This window comes from Colobus angolensis, unplaced genomic scaffold, assembly GCF_000951035.1.
Source record: "Colobus angolensis palliatus isolate OR3802 unplaced genomic scaffold, Cang.pa_1.0 Scaffold89, whole genome shotgun sequence".
In the NCBI taxonomy this organism is placed as follows: Eukaryota; Metazoa; Chordata; class Mammalia; order Primates; family Cercopithecidae; genus Colobus; species Colobus angolensis.
In genome coordinates this window covers 2861654-2881651 of record NW_012122820.1, presented here as the reverse complement: position 1 = coordinate 2881651, position 19998 = coordinate 2861654, and the positions used below count along the sequence as shown (strand labels likewise).

The window sequence follows — 19998 nt, the reverse complement described above, 5'->3', positions numbered from 1 at the left end:
GAATCTAGTTTAAGGATGAACTCCCTGACTTTCTTACCTGTGCTTATATGTTAGGGAAAAAACTGGCTAAAGTTGTTTTAATTGTTATTTATTTATTTATTTATTTATTTTATTTATAAGAGACAGGGTCTCCCTCTGTTGCCCAGGCTGGAATGCAGTGGTGCAATCATAGCTCACTGCAGCCTCCAACTCCTGGGCTGAAGCCATCCTCCCTCCTCAGCCTCCTGAGTAGCTGAGACTACAGGCATGTGTCATCACACCTGGCTAATTTAAAACATTTTTGTTTTGTAGAGACAGAGTCTCACTATGTTGCCCAGGCTGGTCTCAAACTGAACTCCTGGCCACAAGTGATCCTTCTGCCTCGGCCTCCCTGAGTGCTGGGATTACAGACATAAGCCACTGAACCTGGTCTAAATTCTTTATTTATAATTTCATATTCCATAATAATAAACATCTTGAGATTAAAAATTTTGTTACTAAGTAATGATATTTTTATAGCCATTTACTCTTGATAATAGCTTGATACGATTTGTGCCCTAATGGATTTTGTTTTCAGGACTTGTAATATAATTTCATGGGCAGAGAGTATGTTGTTGAGCTGAGGCAGTGAGCGGCTCTCAGACTAGCATACATCAGAATCACCAGGACAGTTTAATGAAAACCAGATTGCTGAGCACCATCCCCAGCGTTGCTGATTCCGTAGATTTGGGCAGGAGCCCAAGCGCTTGCAGTTCTAGTAAGTTCCTGGTGATGCTGATGCCGCTGATCTGGGGATAACACTTTGAGGCCCACTGAACTAAAGTGAATGAGAAATTGGCTGAAATTGCTTGAGCATGTGAAAGGATCATGCCTTGTGTGCCTTTTAAAAATTGCTGTTTGACATTACACTTTTTTTAAAAGGGGGTATTTTTCACCAAAATTATAGACTACTTAAATTTTGAATGATTATGGTCATGAATATTAATAATAAAATATCAGGGGTTTAAATAGAATGCTGAAATGAAACCATGTAAATTGCAGAAGTACATTTTAAATTCTGAATTACAATAGTCCTGGTTACTGGTTAATCAAACACCTGGATAGTTATATGTATGTTTTTAGTATGCATTATATGGATGAATATTATCATAATGGCCCAGCTTCCTGCCTTTGGAGAAATGGAAAAGAAATGTCAAATGAACTAGTGGAAGCATCATTTTAACTTTACCACCTCTCCCAGATTTTCTCAGGCAAATTTCTTGAGTCCTAACTTGGTAGTACTTGTGTAACTTTACTTCAGGGATCTCAGGACAGACCTTGACTGTAAATAGACTACACTAAGTAGGTGGCAGATTCATCTGAGAACTCTGTGGCCATCATTGCCCTCTCTATCTAGCAGCCAAAGTAGAGTTATTGACAGATCATCTGCCCTCCTAAGTAACTGGATATGGCAAGAGAAAATGAACCAGGAAAACAAAATGAAGAATAGTGAAATGCAGACACCAGTGATGTCTGCAGCTTGCTCCATACTCAGTGTGGTGGCTGGAGAAAAAGGCAGCGCTCTTCTTTCTAATTAAATCCACATAGCACACTTATTTTCTCGTTGTTTCAGCTAGAGGTATGTTGCTATCCCTGTATTTGGTAAAGAGAGATAATGATGGTTTATTTTATAAATGACAAAAGAAAGACTTTTCCTGCTGCCTAATCTGCAGAGGCACAATGATGGCATAGAACCTGCTTTCTCCTTTTCCTGAGAATAACTCCTCATGTTGGGTGTATTTGACTCATTGCAGTTTCACCTGCTTGAAGTTGGATATAATTCCTATTCTATGAGAAGTTGTTTTATACCTTTGTGAATGAAGAGAACATACATGTCTTGTGTGTTTTGTTTTTATTGTTTAGGAGAAAACTGATGTGGAAGGAACCTTATTTGTTTATACAAGGTAAGAGTGTTTCACTTTTATAAAGAAACTAACAATCTTCGAGATAATATTTTAGCTCAATTGTGTCACTCTTCAAGTGCATGCAGTTTTATTTCAAAAAGAAGTAAAAGAACTAAATCTGAGTTTTGAAGTTATTAGTTGACATGAAGAAGGGAATAAATAATAATGTCACCGGGTATGTTGTGATGAATACTAATTTCAGAATATAATTTAAACTTCAATATAGATGAAATTAAATCATTGACTGAGCACTGTTTAAAGTAGATGAAATATTCTTTGATTCAAATGAATGCCACAAAGTTCTTGAATATAATGCATTGGCCAGGAGCTAGAAGAACACTATGAGAAATACTAGATTTTTCAGTTAATATTTGGAAAAGGGTTTCATTGATCATTTTTCTTTCTTTTTTTTTTTTTTTGAGATGGAGTCTCGCTCTGTCGCCAAGGCTGGAGTACAGTGGCACGATCACAGCTCTCAGCTCACTGCAACGTCTGCCTCCCGGGTTCAAGTGATTCTCCAGCCTCAGCCTCCTGAGTAGCTGGGATTACAGGCACACGCCACTATGCTTGGCTAATTTTTTTTTGTATTTTTAGTAGAGACGGAGGTTTCACCATGTTGGTCAGGCTGGTCTCAAACTCCTGACCTTGTGATCCACCCACCTCGGCCTCCCAAAGTGCTGGGATTACAGGCGTGAGCCACCGCACCTGGCCGTTGATCATTTTTCTCCCACCACCGACTCTTTAAAAAAGCGTGATCCAGAATTGAAGATGTCTTTCAGTCCTCCATTGTCTAGTTAACAGAATATGTTTCAGGATAGATTTAATAAGCTCATGTTTTTAGTCATTTTTTGTTATATTGTTAATATCAAATTACAAGTGCATATAGAGACATACATTATGTATATTGGCTCAATAAATAAACTTTTCATTCACATAAGCATTCACATAAAATGTCATAGCGAAAGGTCATCACCTTCATTGGGGGTACAAAGATGAAATTAAAAGGCCTAATATAAACCTTTCTAGGGGTATCAGTTTCACTGGGGAGACAGGAAATACACACACACAAGTGTATTTTCTTTCTACATATATTCATGTTTATGGTAAGCCACAAGACAGGATAGAGTACCCTAAGTGCCAGTGGATAGATTCTGAGCAATGAATGGGCTGCTGTGATCGTGGAAGGCTTTGTAGCAAGTTTGTCCAACTCTGGCCCGCTGGACAAATGTGGCCCGGGATGGCTTTGAATGTAGCCTGACAGAAATTTGTAAACTTTTTTAAAACATTAGAAGATCTTTTTTTTTAAGCTTATCAGCTATTGTTAGTGTATTTTATGTGTGGCCCAAGACAATTCTTCCCCTTCCAGAGTGTCCCAGGGAGGCCAAAACATTGGATACCCCTGCTTTATAGAGTAATGGGTCTTGAATTGGGCCTCAGGAATATGGTAGAACTTAGCTTGCATAGAGGAAAGGGAAGGCAGTCTCAGCAGGAAGAATGGCAAAAGCAGAGGCATAGAACCTGGTGTGTAAAAGGGACAGTGAGGGAGATGTGGTGCAGAGGGCTTGTACTGGTTTATAGTAGTTAGCAAGTGTAAAGAGATTTGCTGACTTGGAATGGCAGACTCTGGATTTTGAGATTTATTTTCTTAGCAGTAGGAAGTTATTGCAGGCTTACAAACAGGAGCGTAATAGAGAAAATGTGTGGGGAAAGTCAGTGTATTAACTTCATGGGGATGTACTGGTTCTGGAAGAAATTGGAGTCAGGACAGTGAGAAGATTATTGCAGTGGAGTAGATATGAAATGATGAGAGTTGGGATTAGAATAATAGAATTGAAATGGAAAGGGCATTGCAATGGTGAAGTTTTAAAAATGACAATCTTTTGAACATGGAAGATTGAGAATGACAGAAGCATTGGTGGAATAGAAAGACAGGAGGTCAAGAATGTGGTTTGAGGATCAGCCCTCATTTTACTTTGAAGTAATGATCTGGACTGGTAGCAGGACATTCGGGTGGAGGTGTCCAGCCCCTCAGAGTAAGGGCAGGGCTGGAGATGGTTTGGAGTTGTCTGAAGTAATTTGGTAGTTGAAGCCATGAAAGAAAGCTGTTCCCTGAAGGAGTGAGTATAAAGAGGAACCGGTGAGGGTTTATGGTTAGGTTTGAGGGCCAGCAAGGATACAGAGGAGTCAGCTGGAAAGATAAAAGCAGGACTAGAACAGCACAGAGAGGCCCACTGGGGGCAAAGTGTGGGCATGATGGAGGTCTGTGTGTGCTGGGCAGGAGGGAGCTCAGCTGCAGGGGAGGAAGGTCTGTTCCAGGGGAGGCAACAATGGGAGGGGGAAGGAAGGAATGGGAGGCAAGGCCAGCACACTTGGTGACAAGGAGGTGAGGTTCTTCACAGTCTCAGAAAAGCAGTGGCGTACCCAAGAACCCTTGGCGTCTTCATCTACATTATGCTCCCAAACATCCAGAGCACCGGAGCATGCCCCCAGGCGGGTTTATTCAATAGAGTATGAGCGCTCTTGAGGATTCTGAAGTTTACAGCAAAAGCCATAGGGTTGAACTGTACTACGTGCCATGCGCACAGGGTCCATTCTCACTCATTTCTCACAACAGGCATTATTACTCTTTGGAGAAGTGACAGAAAAGATGTATTCGTATGTATTAATGATTGGTTTTGGGAATTTTTAGTAGGGTTTTTTTTTTTTTTAACTATGGAAGAGGAACAAATCATACAAATAATGTCTTTTGTATATCCAAACCAGATATAGGTTTGTATTTTCAAGGATTTCTTACTATACTCCAAGTTTCTAATGGAACTCTCAATTAAACAGAACATTAAATTGAGAAAATAATCCTTTGCTTTTTTTTAGTCTCTTCTCCAAATCTAACTCCTCAAGAACAGGATGCCTCCCTTATCCCCTGCAAAACAAAAACCTCCCAGATCCTAGTATGTTGAGGCCTTTCTTCAGTAGAGAATTACAAAAAGCATGTAAAACTCATGGTGGTTGGGGGGCGGGAGGCGTGTTACAGGGAATGGAGCTGGCAGTGATGTATTTTGACTTCTCTTACGGAAGTCGCTTTAGAGCAGCTGGCACATTTATCCCCTGGGCCTATTTTCTAAATTATGAGATGGTAGAGTAGCCGTGCTATTAAAGAGGTGAGATCCAGTTGTGATAATGAAATACGTGAAGAATCAAATTCTGATTCTTGTATGAAAGCATTTAAAAAATCATTTATTTCCTCCCATGCCTTCCTTTCTGTAATAGAGAGTTCACAGAGACACCCACTGGTGATTTGTGAACTCGACACGTCCAGAAGCCCCCCTAACAGAGCTCTTTGGGAGTACATTTTCATTCTTCCTCTGAGTTTAAGTTGAAGCGATGATCATGATTATTTCTGGTATTGATTGTATGCTTACCACCACTTTACCCCTTTGTAAAATAAGCTAGGCAAGGATTGCCTCCCATCAGTTTTAAAATTGGAGGTTTCAGGAGAAAATCCTGGCACTGGTTGTGTAGCTGTGTTCCTTGATCAGTATCAAATAGAGGCAAAATAAAACTAAGACATAAACAACTTGTCTTCCTGTTGCTCATAACATTTCTGTGGGTTTGTTAATAACAGCCCTAGCACGCTCATGTAAAGTAAATAAATGAATTCTGCTTGCTTCAGCTTCAATGTGTAAATATGTGGTGTTTCATTTGTCACCGGAAGTCGAACAGTTGAATTACTATATGGCTGTCACCCAAGGGTAGACGAATGCACTTGTAGTTGTTAGAGTTTATACTCAGTATAATTTGGATTCTTTCTGCCTGGCAGAGTAGGCATTCAAGGTTTATTGAGTGAGGCAAAAATAAAACGTCACTAAATGTCACATTTTTATAGAGAAAAACTTCTATAGTGGTTTATCTGTGAAGCTGTTTGCTTTGCATTGAAGAAAACAAAGTATCTGCCCTTTGCACTGTTATGTAAACTTCCAGTTCAGGCTGTGTCCTCACAAACTCATTGTTCAGAGCTGATTCATATCGCTAAGATTTTGCAGCCTTCAGTTTCAGACTAACACTTAACATTTTCTATGAAAATTTGCTTCATATAATTGTGATATACACTCTAATATTAACTACCAAGATTGTTTTAAAATATCTGTAATTTAACTTTTAAAAAGTATTCTTTAAAAGTCAGTAATATTTTAAAAAGTAGTTACTCTGCCTTAAAGGAATTTACAACGTAGGTAAAGAAATAAACAACAACTGTATACACACATACACCCCCCCCCACAAATGAAGTGTGACTCAGTTTTACCAAATGAGTCATCATGACAGTGCTGCTGCATTACATGGGAATGAGTCCATAATGATGCCAGTGGTGAAGAAGTATGTGTACAGGCTGCTTGTATAAAGCTGCATATACAAACAAAAGTTGAGAGACACATCAGAATGTACTTATACTGAAAATATAGCATACTAAGCAATTTGTCTATTGATCTCCCCCTGACCCCTTGTGATTTTTAGGTCTGCTTCTCCAAAGCACGGATTCACCATTATGAATAGGCTGAGCATGGAAAATAGGACAGAACCTATTACTAAAGACTTGGATTTCCAACTCCAGGACCCTTTCCTTCTCTACAGAAATGCCAGATGTGAGTCTTTCTTACTACATTGGGTAGTTTTACATCTGAAGTTTGGCCAAGTGTTTAAAATTGTACAGTGTATGCTATTGTGTTTGCATTTGGTATCAGTGGCTATGGGGCGTGGTCAGCATTTTAACAAATGCTAATGTTTAGGAAATTCATGCCTAACTGATGGAATAGATGCTTCCTCTGAAGAGTTTAAGTGACTATAAATACGATGATATAAACCTTTAAACCCTGTCTTTTGAAGCTTTATGGATTTATAGTGTGAACCCATTGCTGATCTTAAGCCTGAGCAGGGCTGGGTGAGGCAAGTTCTTGGTGAGGAGACTCCAGAGAGACGCATAGGTGGCGCCCTGCATGAAGAATTAACGAGTCTGCTATGGCACTTTTTCTTGATGGATCACTTTTGGCCCAGTGTGCTGACAAAGTGTTTGAGGGCCTGTGTTGTACGAGTGCCATCTTCTGAATACAAGTGAATAAAAAATCAAAGTCCAAAAAGTTTCTTTCCGTCATTAAGAATTTAATAACCCTTTGTAATGTGGAAGTCGTAGTAGGTAACTAAATAGTCCTTGTCAGATTTGAAATGAAGTAGCCATTGCCTTTCTAATACTACAGTTTACTCTCATATGGTTTTCTGACCACTTGTTTTGCACTGCTGGTCAGCCCAGAGGAAGATTGCTGAAAATATGCCAGTTGCAGGGACATCTCCACACACAGAAAACAAGAACATAATACATAAATATGTATGTGTGCACATGTGTGCACATACACGCACCTTACGCTTTGTGGACAGCTTTCACAAAGACCTTGCAGTGAAGAAATGTTTGCTTTATATTTTTCATCCTACTCTTTGAACTCAAGATACAAGAATTTGCCTACCATATACTCTTCAGTGTAATTTTAATAGTGAGTATAATGTAAATAATATTTGACATTTTAACCCCAATGCATCATTAAGATGCATTAAAATGATGCTATATATAATTGTCACAATAGGTGGTCATCCTGTTATTTAGAGAATAAATTTTTATGAGAGGAAAAAAATAAAGCTATTGAAACTATAATATGACTTACTAATGGCAGGTCCTGTGAAATGAAGTTTTGCAATATAGAAAAATACTGTGTTTTCTCCTCATGTTTCTTTGCCAAAAGGTACACTTTATCAATTGTAGTTGATTACTAAAGATTTGGATTTCCAACTCTAAGACCCTTTCCTTCTCTACAGAAATGCCAGTTTGAATTGTTTATAGTTCGAATTGTTTTGTGCGCTTATACTTATGTCAGGTTTTTTTAAGATTATTAGATTTTATGTCAAATTAATATATAATTTAAGTCCTAATAAAATAACTACAAAGTTACCTATAATCATCATTTTTGGTTGCTTTTATTTTGGATAAATACATGGTCTGGTCAGTTATAGGTAATATTTTAAATTCCTATTATATATCACATATTAACTACTATATCAAAAATATAAAAATGCAAATTCTCTTTAATGCATCAATTTTAAAAATAGCCTTCTTAAGTCCCACAGGGCTTATCTGATAGGAAACACTGTTTAGATCTAATAAACATACACCTTGGTTCTAAGCATGTGCAGTCCACCATAATAGTCACTAGCTGCTGTGGTCATTTAGCACCTGAAATGTGGCTAGTCTGAACCGAGCTGTGCTGTGAGTGTCAAATAGGCACCAATTTTCAGACAATACCAAAAAAAAAGTCAAAAACCTCAATTATTAATTATTTTATATTAACATGTTGAAATGACAATATCTTGGATGAATTGGGCAAAATAAAATGTAAAAATTAATTTCACCTGCTTTGAATTTTTTAATTTAAAATAATAGATGTGGCTCACGTTCATGGTTCACCTCATATTTCTATTGAATGGCACTGTTCTATTTTAATTTGTTTTTCATATTTTCATTTATGTTTCCATATTTTATAATGATTTTCATTTATTTTACTGTATTTAATAATCACAATTTTGTAGAGTAGACATTTTCACTGCCATTTTGCAGATGTGAAAACTGAGACTCAGTGAGGTGGCAGACTGTGTAAAAACCCACAGATTCTGATTTCACTTCCAGTGCTTTTTCCACACCACCTGTACTGCTCTACTATTAAACATGGATGCAAATTTGGGATGCATATTAAAATGTTTCTAATGAATTTCCATATAAAAGAAATAGAATCAGTTGAACAACAAAGAGTGAAAGGGAATGGATCTACTTTTCTGGATTCATTTTGCCCTTTTTTTTTTTCTCTCCTTTGTATCTGATTCTGATTGCCTTTGCAGCTAGAGTCATTTGGTTTTATGCTGTTTGCAAAAGCCTTTTCAATCTCGCTCATCAAAGGTACACAGACGGGTTTACCACAGGTGCTGTCAGAGTCTCAGATATCTCTTAAACATTTTAATACAATTCAAATATGTTATATAATAATTATGTATGGTTTACATATTCTTTGGTGGCATGTAGATTGGTCGGCCCTTCTTTGGGCAAGGAACTCAGCTTCACTCAGGATTTTTTTTAAGACTATTTCCTCGAGATATTCTATATAGTCAAGAATCTCTCTGTACGGTCTTGGCATTTCACATCGGCTTATGTATATCATAGGCCACATTTGGGCATTTCAAGTAGACAAAGGTAGAATTGATAGAGGTTTGTGGTGAGGTTTTTTAGATTCATTAGGAGAGAAAAAAACACCCTTTCTTGAACTGGATGAATGTAAAAGAGCAAAATAAAGAAATGAAAATCCCAAACTCCCTTCCTTTAATCAGTCAAAAAAAGATGCTTGATAAATAAAGTAACTTCATTCAAACACAAAATAGATTACTTTATTACAGAAAATGGTTTATACATTGTTTATAGGGTTTACACATTGTTAAAATGGGGTTTGACCTGTATGAACTTTAAAAGTAAATAAGATAGCTGTTAAAGTTAGGGCAAACATTTCATTCATTCATTTATTCAGCAAACATTTACTGGGCATTTACTGTCTGCCAAACACTATGTTCAGGCTTTATATGGGTTATCCCGTAACTTTTTCTTGGAAATACTATTACTCCTGTTTTATAAATGAGAATACTGAGGTTAAAGGGATTAAGTAATACACTGTGGTCCATGATTATTTTGAGATGGCAACACCATTTAAACCAAGAAACCTTAACTTCAAGACCCAAGGCCCAAGCAGTGAAATATTAGCAGTAAATAATGCATTTCAGCAAAGTTTATCATTTACGAACACTTATTTTAGAGTACACTCCAACGTTTCAAAAGCAAGTTTTTTTAGCCTTGAGATTCAAGCATATATCAGTTATTAGAAAGATTCATTTTTACCAAATTAAAAACTAATTTAACAAAAAGTTGAATTAGAACACTTCTTTTGTAATGTTCCCATATAGTAATCATTTACTGTGTTTTTCATTTCGCAACTAAATAAGAAACTAGCCTATGGAAATATCTTTTCCCAAATATAATACTTAGGTTATAGACAGCAATGACAGGGGGATTCCTTTCTTTTCTTGCTTTTTCAATTGAGACAGAGTCTTGCTCTCTTTGTCCAGGCTGGAATGCAGTGGCACAATCTTGGCTTATTGCAGCCTCCACCTCCCAAGTTCAAGCAATTCTCCTGCCTCAGCCTCTGAGTAGCTGGGATTATAGGTGTGCGGCACCACGCCTGGCTAGTTTTTAGTAGAGACAGGGTTTCACCATGTTGGCCAGGCTGGTCTCAAACTGCTGACCTCAAGTGATTGCCCACCTTGGCCTCCCAAAGGGCTAGGATTATAGGTGTGAGCCACCGTGCCTGGCCCCTTTCGTTTCCCTTTCTCTTTTCTTTCCTCTTTCCTCTGTTCTGTTCTGTTCTTTAGAGACAATTTCTTGCTCTGTCACCCAGGCTGGAGTGCAATCGCATGATCGTAGCCTCATTGCAGCCTTGAACTCCTGGGCTAAACCACCATACCCAGATAATTTAAAACAACCTTTTTAGAGACAGGATCTTGCTGTGTTGCCCAGGCTGGTTTCAAACTCCTGGCTTGAAGTGATCTTCCCACCTCAGCCTCCTGAGTAGTTGGCATTACAGGCAGGAGCCACCATGCCCAGCTGACAGGAGATTTCAGAGCTAGGCCAACAAGTTGAATATATTATTATCAACAGTTATAGGATTGCAATGAAATTCCTTTTAGATGCTAGATTTTATTGCAAATGTAAACCTGAAGTTTAGATCAAATCAGAAAAGACAAACTTAAGATATTTAGGACCAAAACTATTTTAGAAAACTCCTCCTAAGTTTTAAAGTGAATTTACCATTTTGGGTAGTTTTGTATTAAAAAAGAAATGACAGTTTAAATCTTTGATGAACATTTATAGGATCTGGGAAAAACTGCTATAAATAATGGAAATAGTACCCTGAATGAAAAGGAAAATTACAGACAGCCCTCATCTTCTAAACAGGCATCTTCCAAAAAGTTACCTTTTAAAGTGATTGGCTGGTAGACTTTTGGGTAAACCATGGCAGAGTGAGCATACTCCTGGTTTTCCTGAAGTTCTCTTGAAATGACAGTGAAAAAATAAAACAGACATAAACCCAAAGAGTGGAGGATCCATTTTACGAAAGAGATGGAATAAACAAGAAGTAGGAAGCCATGCCGTAATAGCTTCATTGTACACAAATGCGAGCTTTGCCTCCTCACAGAGGGTTATTTATCTTTGCTCTGTTGGTTCTACCACGCATTGACCCACCCTGCAGAAGGATAATATGTACTCACCTTGTTGTACTCAAGTATGGCTATACTAATTGCTTTGGCCAGTGACATGTGGGTGAAAGTGATATGTATCACTTCTAAGCAAATATTTTAAGAACTAGCTCAAGATTTACTGCCTTTTTTCCTTCTGCCATGATGGCCAGCAATATTCCAGGCAGAGGCTGCTTTGTCAGCCTAGGTTCTGAAATGAAGATAACATGGCACAGAGGTAAAAGTGACCCATGATGGACATGTAGCTTGTAAGAAATAAACCTTTGTCATTGTAAGCTAGGCCATTGAGATTTTGGTGTCATTTGTTACTGTAGCATAGCTTGGCCTATTATGACTGATATACAAACCATCCAGGAAGAAGGGAATCTCCTAGAGCAAAGGTGAAGAGTCCCATAATGACCCCTGTGCAACGGGAGGGGATTTAAATTAAAGTCAAAGGGTGAATTGCTTCAGGAATGGTATCCAAGAAGAAATTCACAACTGATAGTTTGAATCTATTGGGACATTTACAGTTACTTTTTCAGAGTTTGGTGCTGATGTAAGGAGCATTGAAAACTAAGGGCTAGGGAGACAAAAGAAACACTTTAATTCCTGGGAAAACAAAATATTGAACAAAAAAGGAAACGTAATCATAGTACACCATGTAGCTCTGCAAATCATAATACATAGTTAAAGACACTGAATATGAAAGCCTTATATTGGAAGGACGGGGTTGTATGTGGTGTATTTGTGTGTGAATTTGTGTGTATTGTAAGAAAACTGAATCCTCTTCAATTTTTGAGAATCAAGAAATGCTACGTACATGATATATGGGAAAGGGACTTAAATACCCTAAGAAAAATTAGATGAGAAATGGAGAGCAGAAAGAACTGTCATAGATATAATTTAAGTTGCTTTTAGGGAGCAGTGATCAAGAGTAGAGTGACTAGAGAAGGATTCTATTTGCTATAAACTTCACAATATTATTTAACTTTTAAAATTATGTACATGTATTATTTTCATGAAAATAAAAATTAAAAATATAATTGGATATCAAAATATATTCTCTCATAAAAAACATAATTTTAGTTGTGGTTAGCTTTCCAAGTCAACTCACAAAAGCCCAGTATGCACCTATTTAAGAGTAGTATACTAGCATTATAATGATGTATATATGAAATATAGCACTAGCATATGTAGGATTATTTCTGTAGGAAAATCCATTCAAGAATAAAACTGTATAGACGCCAAGAATATAATTTCCTTAGCAGCAGGGCAGAGTACTTCTTATTCCCATTTGTATTGACAAATCATTTGTAAAGCTGGGAGTTCGTGTAAGTTTTTTTTTTTTAGCATGTGTGGTAATAGTAAACCTTTTGAAGTCTTTGTAGCCAGGTTTCTTAATTCTGGAGTGGTTCTGTAGCTTCTCTCCTTCTTTCCATCCCCACTTCTATTCCAGTTCAGGCTTTCATTATGTCTTACTTGGGATGTTTCATAACCCCCCATAGCAAAAAGGGACTGAATTTCTGGCATCATCCAAAACAGAGTAAATTCACTACAATATATCTCTTCCACTGTTTACAACTCAAAGTTCTGGGCAGATTACAGAAACAACCAACTGGGGCCTCTGCAAGTAAATGACAACAGACACACTGAGGAGAGCAATCAGAACTTGAAGAAAAACTGCTATGGTGGTGAGTTCCTGGCTTTTTTCTTTCCTCTTTTATCATCTGGCTTTGACACAAGAATGTGCCAAGTCACAGAACTCTAGGAAAAAAATAACAAAACCTGAGAGAAACTCCTCCTTCTAAAAACTTCCCGCTTTTCTTTTTCTCTTCTATCCCTACCCTGAAGCCAGTTGCAAGGAAAGCTGAACTGCCACTGTGGTGGTCATGGTGGTGGCACAGGCACCTAAAATCCCAAGAAAGAGCCTGTCTCTGCCCCTGTGGTCTGAAGAGTGTGAGGAAAATCCCATTATGTATTTTATTTTGATTTTCTTTTGCTGCACAGATTGCCTGACAGTGTGAGAGTCTAAAACCCTGAGACAAACCCTGACTTTGTAGCCGGAAGACTGGGGAAAACGGCCCCTGAGACAAACCCTGACTTTGTAGCCGGAAGACTGGGGAAAACGGCCCCTGAGACAAACCCTGACTTTGTAGCCGGAAGACTGGGGAAAAAGGCCCTGACAGCTGGCGAGTGGGAGTGATTCTAGAGGAGGGAGCTGGATAAGGAGATCTCCTAATTCTGTCTAGGAACTGATGCAAATCCTGGGTCCACCTGTGAGCTACATATATGTAACAGAACCCAAGAAATAACAACAGCTTTGAGAATTAGCTTACAATATAAACCATTGTTCCAAATTTCTGACTAGTATATGTATAGGGCAGACAGAAACACTTTTGAAAATGGAACTGAGGGCTGGGTGCAGTGGCTCACGCCTATATTACCCAGCACTTTGGGAGGCCAAGGCGGGCAGATCACCAGGTCAGGAGATCGAGACCATCCTGGCTAACGCAGTGAAACACCCCATCTCTACTAAAAATAGAAAAAAAAAAATTAGCTGGGTGTGGTGGCGGGCAACTATAGTCCCAGCTACTCAGTAGGCTGAGGCAGGAGAATGGCATGAACCCAGGAGGCGGAGCTTGCAGTGAGCAGAGATCGCATCACTGCACTGCAGCCTGGGCGACAGAGGGAGACTCATCTCAAAAAAAAAAGAAAATGGAACTGACGTGGAAGCGTCATCCACAGACAACAAGACAGAGCTTCTTATCTAAACCTAACTGAATTGAGTGCTTTCTCAAATATACAAAATGAACATTCTCCAGAGGGTTTCAAGAGGACTCTGAGTCTTACAAAAGAATAAAAATGTCCAGGGTGCAATCCAAAATTAAAATGCCCAGGGTGCAGTCCAAAATTACTAGCCAGGAAAATATGCCAAACTCTCAAGGAAAAAATCAGTAGCCACCCTGAGATGATCTGGATGTTAGAATCATAAGATAGTGACATTAAGATAGTTATTACTATGCTCTGTGAGGTAAAACTGGATACTCTTGAAATGAATGGAAAGATAGAAATTCTTGGCATAAAAAATAGGTATAAAAAATAACCACGTGGAAAATTTGGAACTGAATAATATACTATTTCTTGGATGGTCTTAATAGCAAAATGCAGATGACAGTGGAAAGAAGAGTTGGTGAACTCATCGATAGGTCAATAGAAATTTCCAAACCTGAAGAATATAGAGCCAGATATTTGTAAAAGATGAACAGGGCTTTCAGAGATCTGTGGGGCAATATCAGAAGGTCTAATTTGTGTCATTGAAGTCTAATGAAGAGGAGAGACTCATAAATATTTGAAAAAATAATGTCCAAAACCTTTCCCAATCCAGTGAAGAAAACAAATGTGTGTAGATTCAAGGAACTCAGTGAATCCCCAAACAGAATAAGCCCAAAGAAAATCATGCCCATGACATGACATTTAGTCATAATCAAACTGCTGAAAAACAAAGATTTTTTTTTTTTTTTAATCTTGAAAGGAAACCAGAGAAAATCATTGTGTTACATCTAGGAAAATAATGTTTTGAATGACTACAGATTTCTTATCAGAAATTATGTAGGCCAGAAGACAGTGGAACAACATTTTCAAGTTTGGAAACAAAAGAGCTATTAACCTAGAATTCCATTTCCAGCAAAAATCTCTTAGGAATGAAGGTGAAATAAAGACATACTCAGATAAAGGAAACATAAAAAGAAGTTTGTTTGTTTGTTTGTTTGTTTTTGCCAGAAGACCTGTTGTAGAATAAATGCTAAAAGAAATTATTCAGGCTGGAAGGAATAATATTAAAGGGAAAGCTGGAATTGCAGGATGAAGTAAGAACAACAGAAATAGTAAATATATTGGTAATTACAAGAGATTTATTTTTTCTCATCTCAAATTATTTAAAATACGTATGACTGTTGAAAGCAAAAGTTATAGCATTGTCAGGAGGAGGTTCAGTGTATACAGATGTGATACATGTGACAACTATAACATAAAAAGAGAGGACAAATGGACACTTATAGAGCCTTTACATTCTATTTGAAGTGGTAAAAGAAAAACTCTAAGTAGACTGTGTAAAGTTAGACATGTATATTGTAAGTCTTAGAGCAACCACTAAAAAGAAATATAGAGATATAACCAAGAGATCAAATAGAATACTAAAAAATTCAGATAACCCAAAAGAAGACAAGAAAGAGGTAATAGGAGAGCAAAAAATATGACAAACATTAAACAAAAAACAACATGGCAGACCTACCCATGTTCAACCGTATCAGTAGTTACATTACATGTAAATGGGCTAACATAGTGATTAAAAGACAGAGATTGCCAGATTGGATTAAAAAAGCATGGCCTAACTATATGCTTTCTACACAAAACCCGTTTTAAATGTAATGATATAGATAGGTTAAAGATAAAAGGATGAAGAAAGATATACCATGCAAATACTCAAGAAAAGAAAACTGGGATGTCTAGATTATTAACAGACAAAGTAGATGTCAGAACAATAAAAATTACCAGGGATAAAAAATGACATTACAGAATGATACAGGGATAAAGTCATCCAGAAGGCATAATAATAATTAATGTGTATGCACCTAATTACAGAGCTTCAAAGTGTGTGAAGCAAAAAGTGACAGAACTGAAAGGAGAAGTTTTTGTTTTTTTTTAAATTCTGCAATTACACTTGGAGAATTTAGTGCTCCACTTTCTACAGTCAATAGAGCAAGAGGATAGAAAACAGGAAGCATATGGAAGACTTGAACAACACTATCAATTAAACACAGCTGTCATTTATATGACATTCTATCGAATGACAGCAGAATGCACGTTCTTCTCAAGTGCACATGAAACATTCCCCAAGATAAACCTCGCAGGTCATAAAGCAAACCTTAAACATTTTTAAAGAATTGAAATCATACAAAGTATATTCTTGGAACCACAATAGAATTAAATTAGACATCAACAACAGAAAGGTATCTGGAATATCCCCAAATATTTGGAAATTAAACAGCACACTTCTGAAAAACTCGTGTCAAAGAAGAAAGAAAATTAGAGAACATATGAACTGAATAACAATGAAAATTACAATATTTCAGATGCAACCAAAGTTGGACTTAGAGGGAAATTTATACCATCAAATACTTGTATTGAAAAAGAAGAAAGTTCTTAAATCAGTAATTCAAACGTTCACTTAAAGAAAATAGGAGAAGAGTATATTAAATCCAAAGCAAACAGAAGGAAAGAAATAAAAAGAGGAGAAATCAATGAGATAAAAAACAGAAAAACTATTTAGAGAAAATTAGTGAACCCAAAACCTGATTATCTTTTAAAAGAATCAGTAAAACTGATAAACACCTGGCCAGACTAATGAAGAAGAAGAAAAAAAAGACACAAATTAGCAGTATCAGAAATGAAAGAGAGGCTGTCCACAGACATTAAAAGGATAATACAGGAGTACTATAATTCGGCAGCTTAGATGAAATGGACTAATTCATTGAGAAATACAAATCATCAGAATTCACTCAAGAAAAATAGGTAACCTGAATAGTCCCATATTAAGGAAACTGAATTTGTAATTAAAAGTCTAACAAAACTCCAAGTTCAGATAGTTTAACTGGTGAATTCAACCAGATATTCAAGGGAGGAATAATACCAATTCTACACAATCTCTTTCAGAAAGTAGAAGAGGTAATATTTTCCAGCTCATTTTATCAGGGCAGCATTATCCTGATACCAAAACAAGGCAAAGACATTACAAGAAAAGAAAATCATCAATGTTTCTTGTGAACATAGATATAAAAATCCTCAGCAAAATACGAACAAAATAATGTTTATAGTAGCATTATTCATAATAGCCAAATGGTGGGAAAAACCCAAATATCCATCAGTGAATGAATGGGTAAACAAAATATTATATACACATACAGTGGAATATTGTTCAACTTTAAAAGAGAATAAAATTATGATATGTACTGCCACATGAATGAACCTTGAAGACATTATGCTAAGTTAAACCAGACACAAAAGAACAAATACTGTGTGATTCCACTTCTGTGAGGTACACAGAGTGTCAAATTCACACAGACAGAAAGTAAAAGAGTGGTTTTCCGGGGCTTCAGGGAATGGAGAGTGGGGAGTTATCTTTTAATGGGTACAGAGTTTTAGTTTGGGATGATGAAAAACTTCTGGAGATGGATAGTGGTGATAGTTGCACAATATTGTGGATGTGTTGAATGCCACTGAACTGCATATTTTAAACTGTAAATTTAATGTCTTTAATATTTTAACACAATAAAAAAGGAAAAAGTACTAGCAAATTGAATCTAGCAATTCATAAAAAGGATATGTCATTAGCCTTATATTTCACATCTGGCTTATCCCCTCCATCCAAAACCACAGCTGGATTTATCTTCCTAAAGCACAAGCCTAATTAAGTTGCTTTCCTTCTCAAAATCTTAAATGCCTACCAAGTAAAACTTTTCACCCAACATGTAAAGCTTGTTGTAGTCAGGTCCATTTCCCTTTCAGGTCAAGTCTGCTACTACTCTTGCACGCTTGCCTAATGCTCCAAGTAAACAATTACATATACACTTTCCCAGAATACTCTTACCTGCATGCTTTTAAATATTTTTTTTTCTCCTTGAATTCTCTCCCTCATTCTGACCAATCTCTAACAGATAAATTCTACTCATATTTCAAAACCCAGCTGGAACTTCACCTCCCTGGATGTTTTTGTGATTCCCCCATATAGCTGTGGTGTCTCACTGCAGCATATACGTCTTTTATGTTGTATTTATGTTTGCTTTGCTCATTTGTTATTGAGCACTTGTCTGTTGATACTGATTCTGTGTTGGGTTTTGGAAGTAACGAATAAGATATATCCCTTCTGGCCGGGCGCGGTGGCTCACGCCTGTAATCCCAGCACTTTGGGAGGCCGAGGTGGGCGGATCACGAGGTCAGGAGATCGAGACCATCCTGGCTAACACGGTGAAACCCCATCTCTACTAAAAATACAAAAAAAATTAGCCGGGTGTGGTGGCGGGTGCCTGTAGTCCCAGCTACTCGGGAGGCTGAGGTGGGAGAATGGCGTGAACCCAAGAGGAAGAGCTTGGAGTGAGTCGAGATCGCCCCACTGCACTCCAGCCTGGGCGACAGAGCAAGACTCCGTCTCAAAAAAAAACAAAAAAAAGATATATCCCTTCCTCCTTATAGTTTACCATCCTAGCACAAAAGACAGACATGTAAACATATATGTTCAAAATAACATGCTAAATCTGAGCTAGAAATAAAGGCAATTACTAGTTGTGCTTATATTTTACCTTATGTATAATATTTTGTGCTAGTTTCTGTTAGAGTGCAAGCACCTTCAAGGCAAAGGTATCTTTCCAGTCCCCCCATAGCATTGCATTCCTTGCATTAAATGTGCACAATTAAATATTTGCAGTGAGTACTGAATTGTTTTTATTGGATTTCTTTATTCAAAGCTACTGATTAAACTTAACCTAAAAGTTCACAACTATTTCTTTAGTTTTTCTTTTGGAGCATTAGCTCTTAGGCATGAAGAAGCCTCTGTGGTTCCTGTGTAGAAACTCAAAGCAGTAAGTAATTTTAGCAGCTTACCTAGGAACTACTCTGATTCTCAAGGTTACTTTAATACAGATAGTAGCAACATTTACCTAAAAGGGAATTGTGAGTTGTGAGAATGCCATACATCCTCATCATGGGAAATTTAATAGTTCAAGGAAGAGATATGTAATGTGAGAAAATGTAGTTTTATCTATGTGAACGAGATGATGTATAATGCATATATATAATATAAATTTTCTTTATAGAACTTTAAATTTTAAAAAAGCACTTTTATGGATGTCTCTTTCAACTTGTTTTATGCTTATTGAGATACTGTGATTTGATATTTAAGAAGTTTATTCACTATTTTAAACTTGATATCTTAATTATGACACATGAAAACAGGTCACATCTCTGTTTCCTCCTGGCCCTGTTAAACATGGCCATGTGGTTTACACAGAAAAGCTTATGCTATAGATGTTTTATCTGCAAATGAAATAAGAATTTTTTTCATTTTTATAGAAGCAATGAAATAAATAAGTCTTTATTAAAAATAGTTAAAGGTAGTATTACCAAACACTAGATTAAAATGACACTTATAGGCATTTACTATAAAACAAAAAATGATAAATTTTACCTCATCAAAAGTAAACATTTCATCAAATTAAAAACTTCTGCTCTTAAGATACCTTTAGGAAAATTAAAAGAGAACCACAGACTAGGAAAACATATTGAGAACATGTACATATATCTGACACAGTCCAAGCCAACTTAAAAATTAGCAAAATATTTGAAAAGATGCTTTAAAAAGGAAGATATACAAATACCAGTAGTCATATGAAAAGATTCTTAACATTATTCATCAGGTATTTTGAAGTTAATGCATGTAGCAGTAGTTTCTTGCTTTTTATTCTGTGTAGTCCACTGCATCATTGTATTGCAGTCTATTTATTCTCCTATCGATAGATATTTGAGTTATTTCCAGATTTGAGCTATTCTGAATAAAGTTGCCATGAACATTTCCGTTCATGGTTTTTAGGTGAATAGGTATGCTTATCCGTCTTGGGTTCAGACCTAGGAGTGAAATTGATGGAGACATAGTGTA

The 19998-nt window shown here is 36.9% G+C and overlaps 1 protein-coding gene across 2 annotated transcripts in view; it reads left to right on the top strand.

Annotated features, from left to right (window-relative positions):
* The window catches only part of DCP1B (decapping mRNA 1B), a 57921-nt gene that overhangs the window by 4752 nt on the left and 33171 nt on the right, over window positions 1-19998 (top strand). For both annotated transcript variants that reach the window (XM_011931050.1, XM_011931049.1), the window contains exons 2-3: window positions 1882-1922; window positions 6432-6559. In XM_011931050.1, the coding sequence (XP_011786440.1) occupies window positions 1882-1922; window positions 6432-6559 (169 nt within the window). The remainder of the gene's footprint in view (window positions 1-1881; window positions 1923-6431; window positions 6560-19998) is intronic.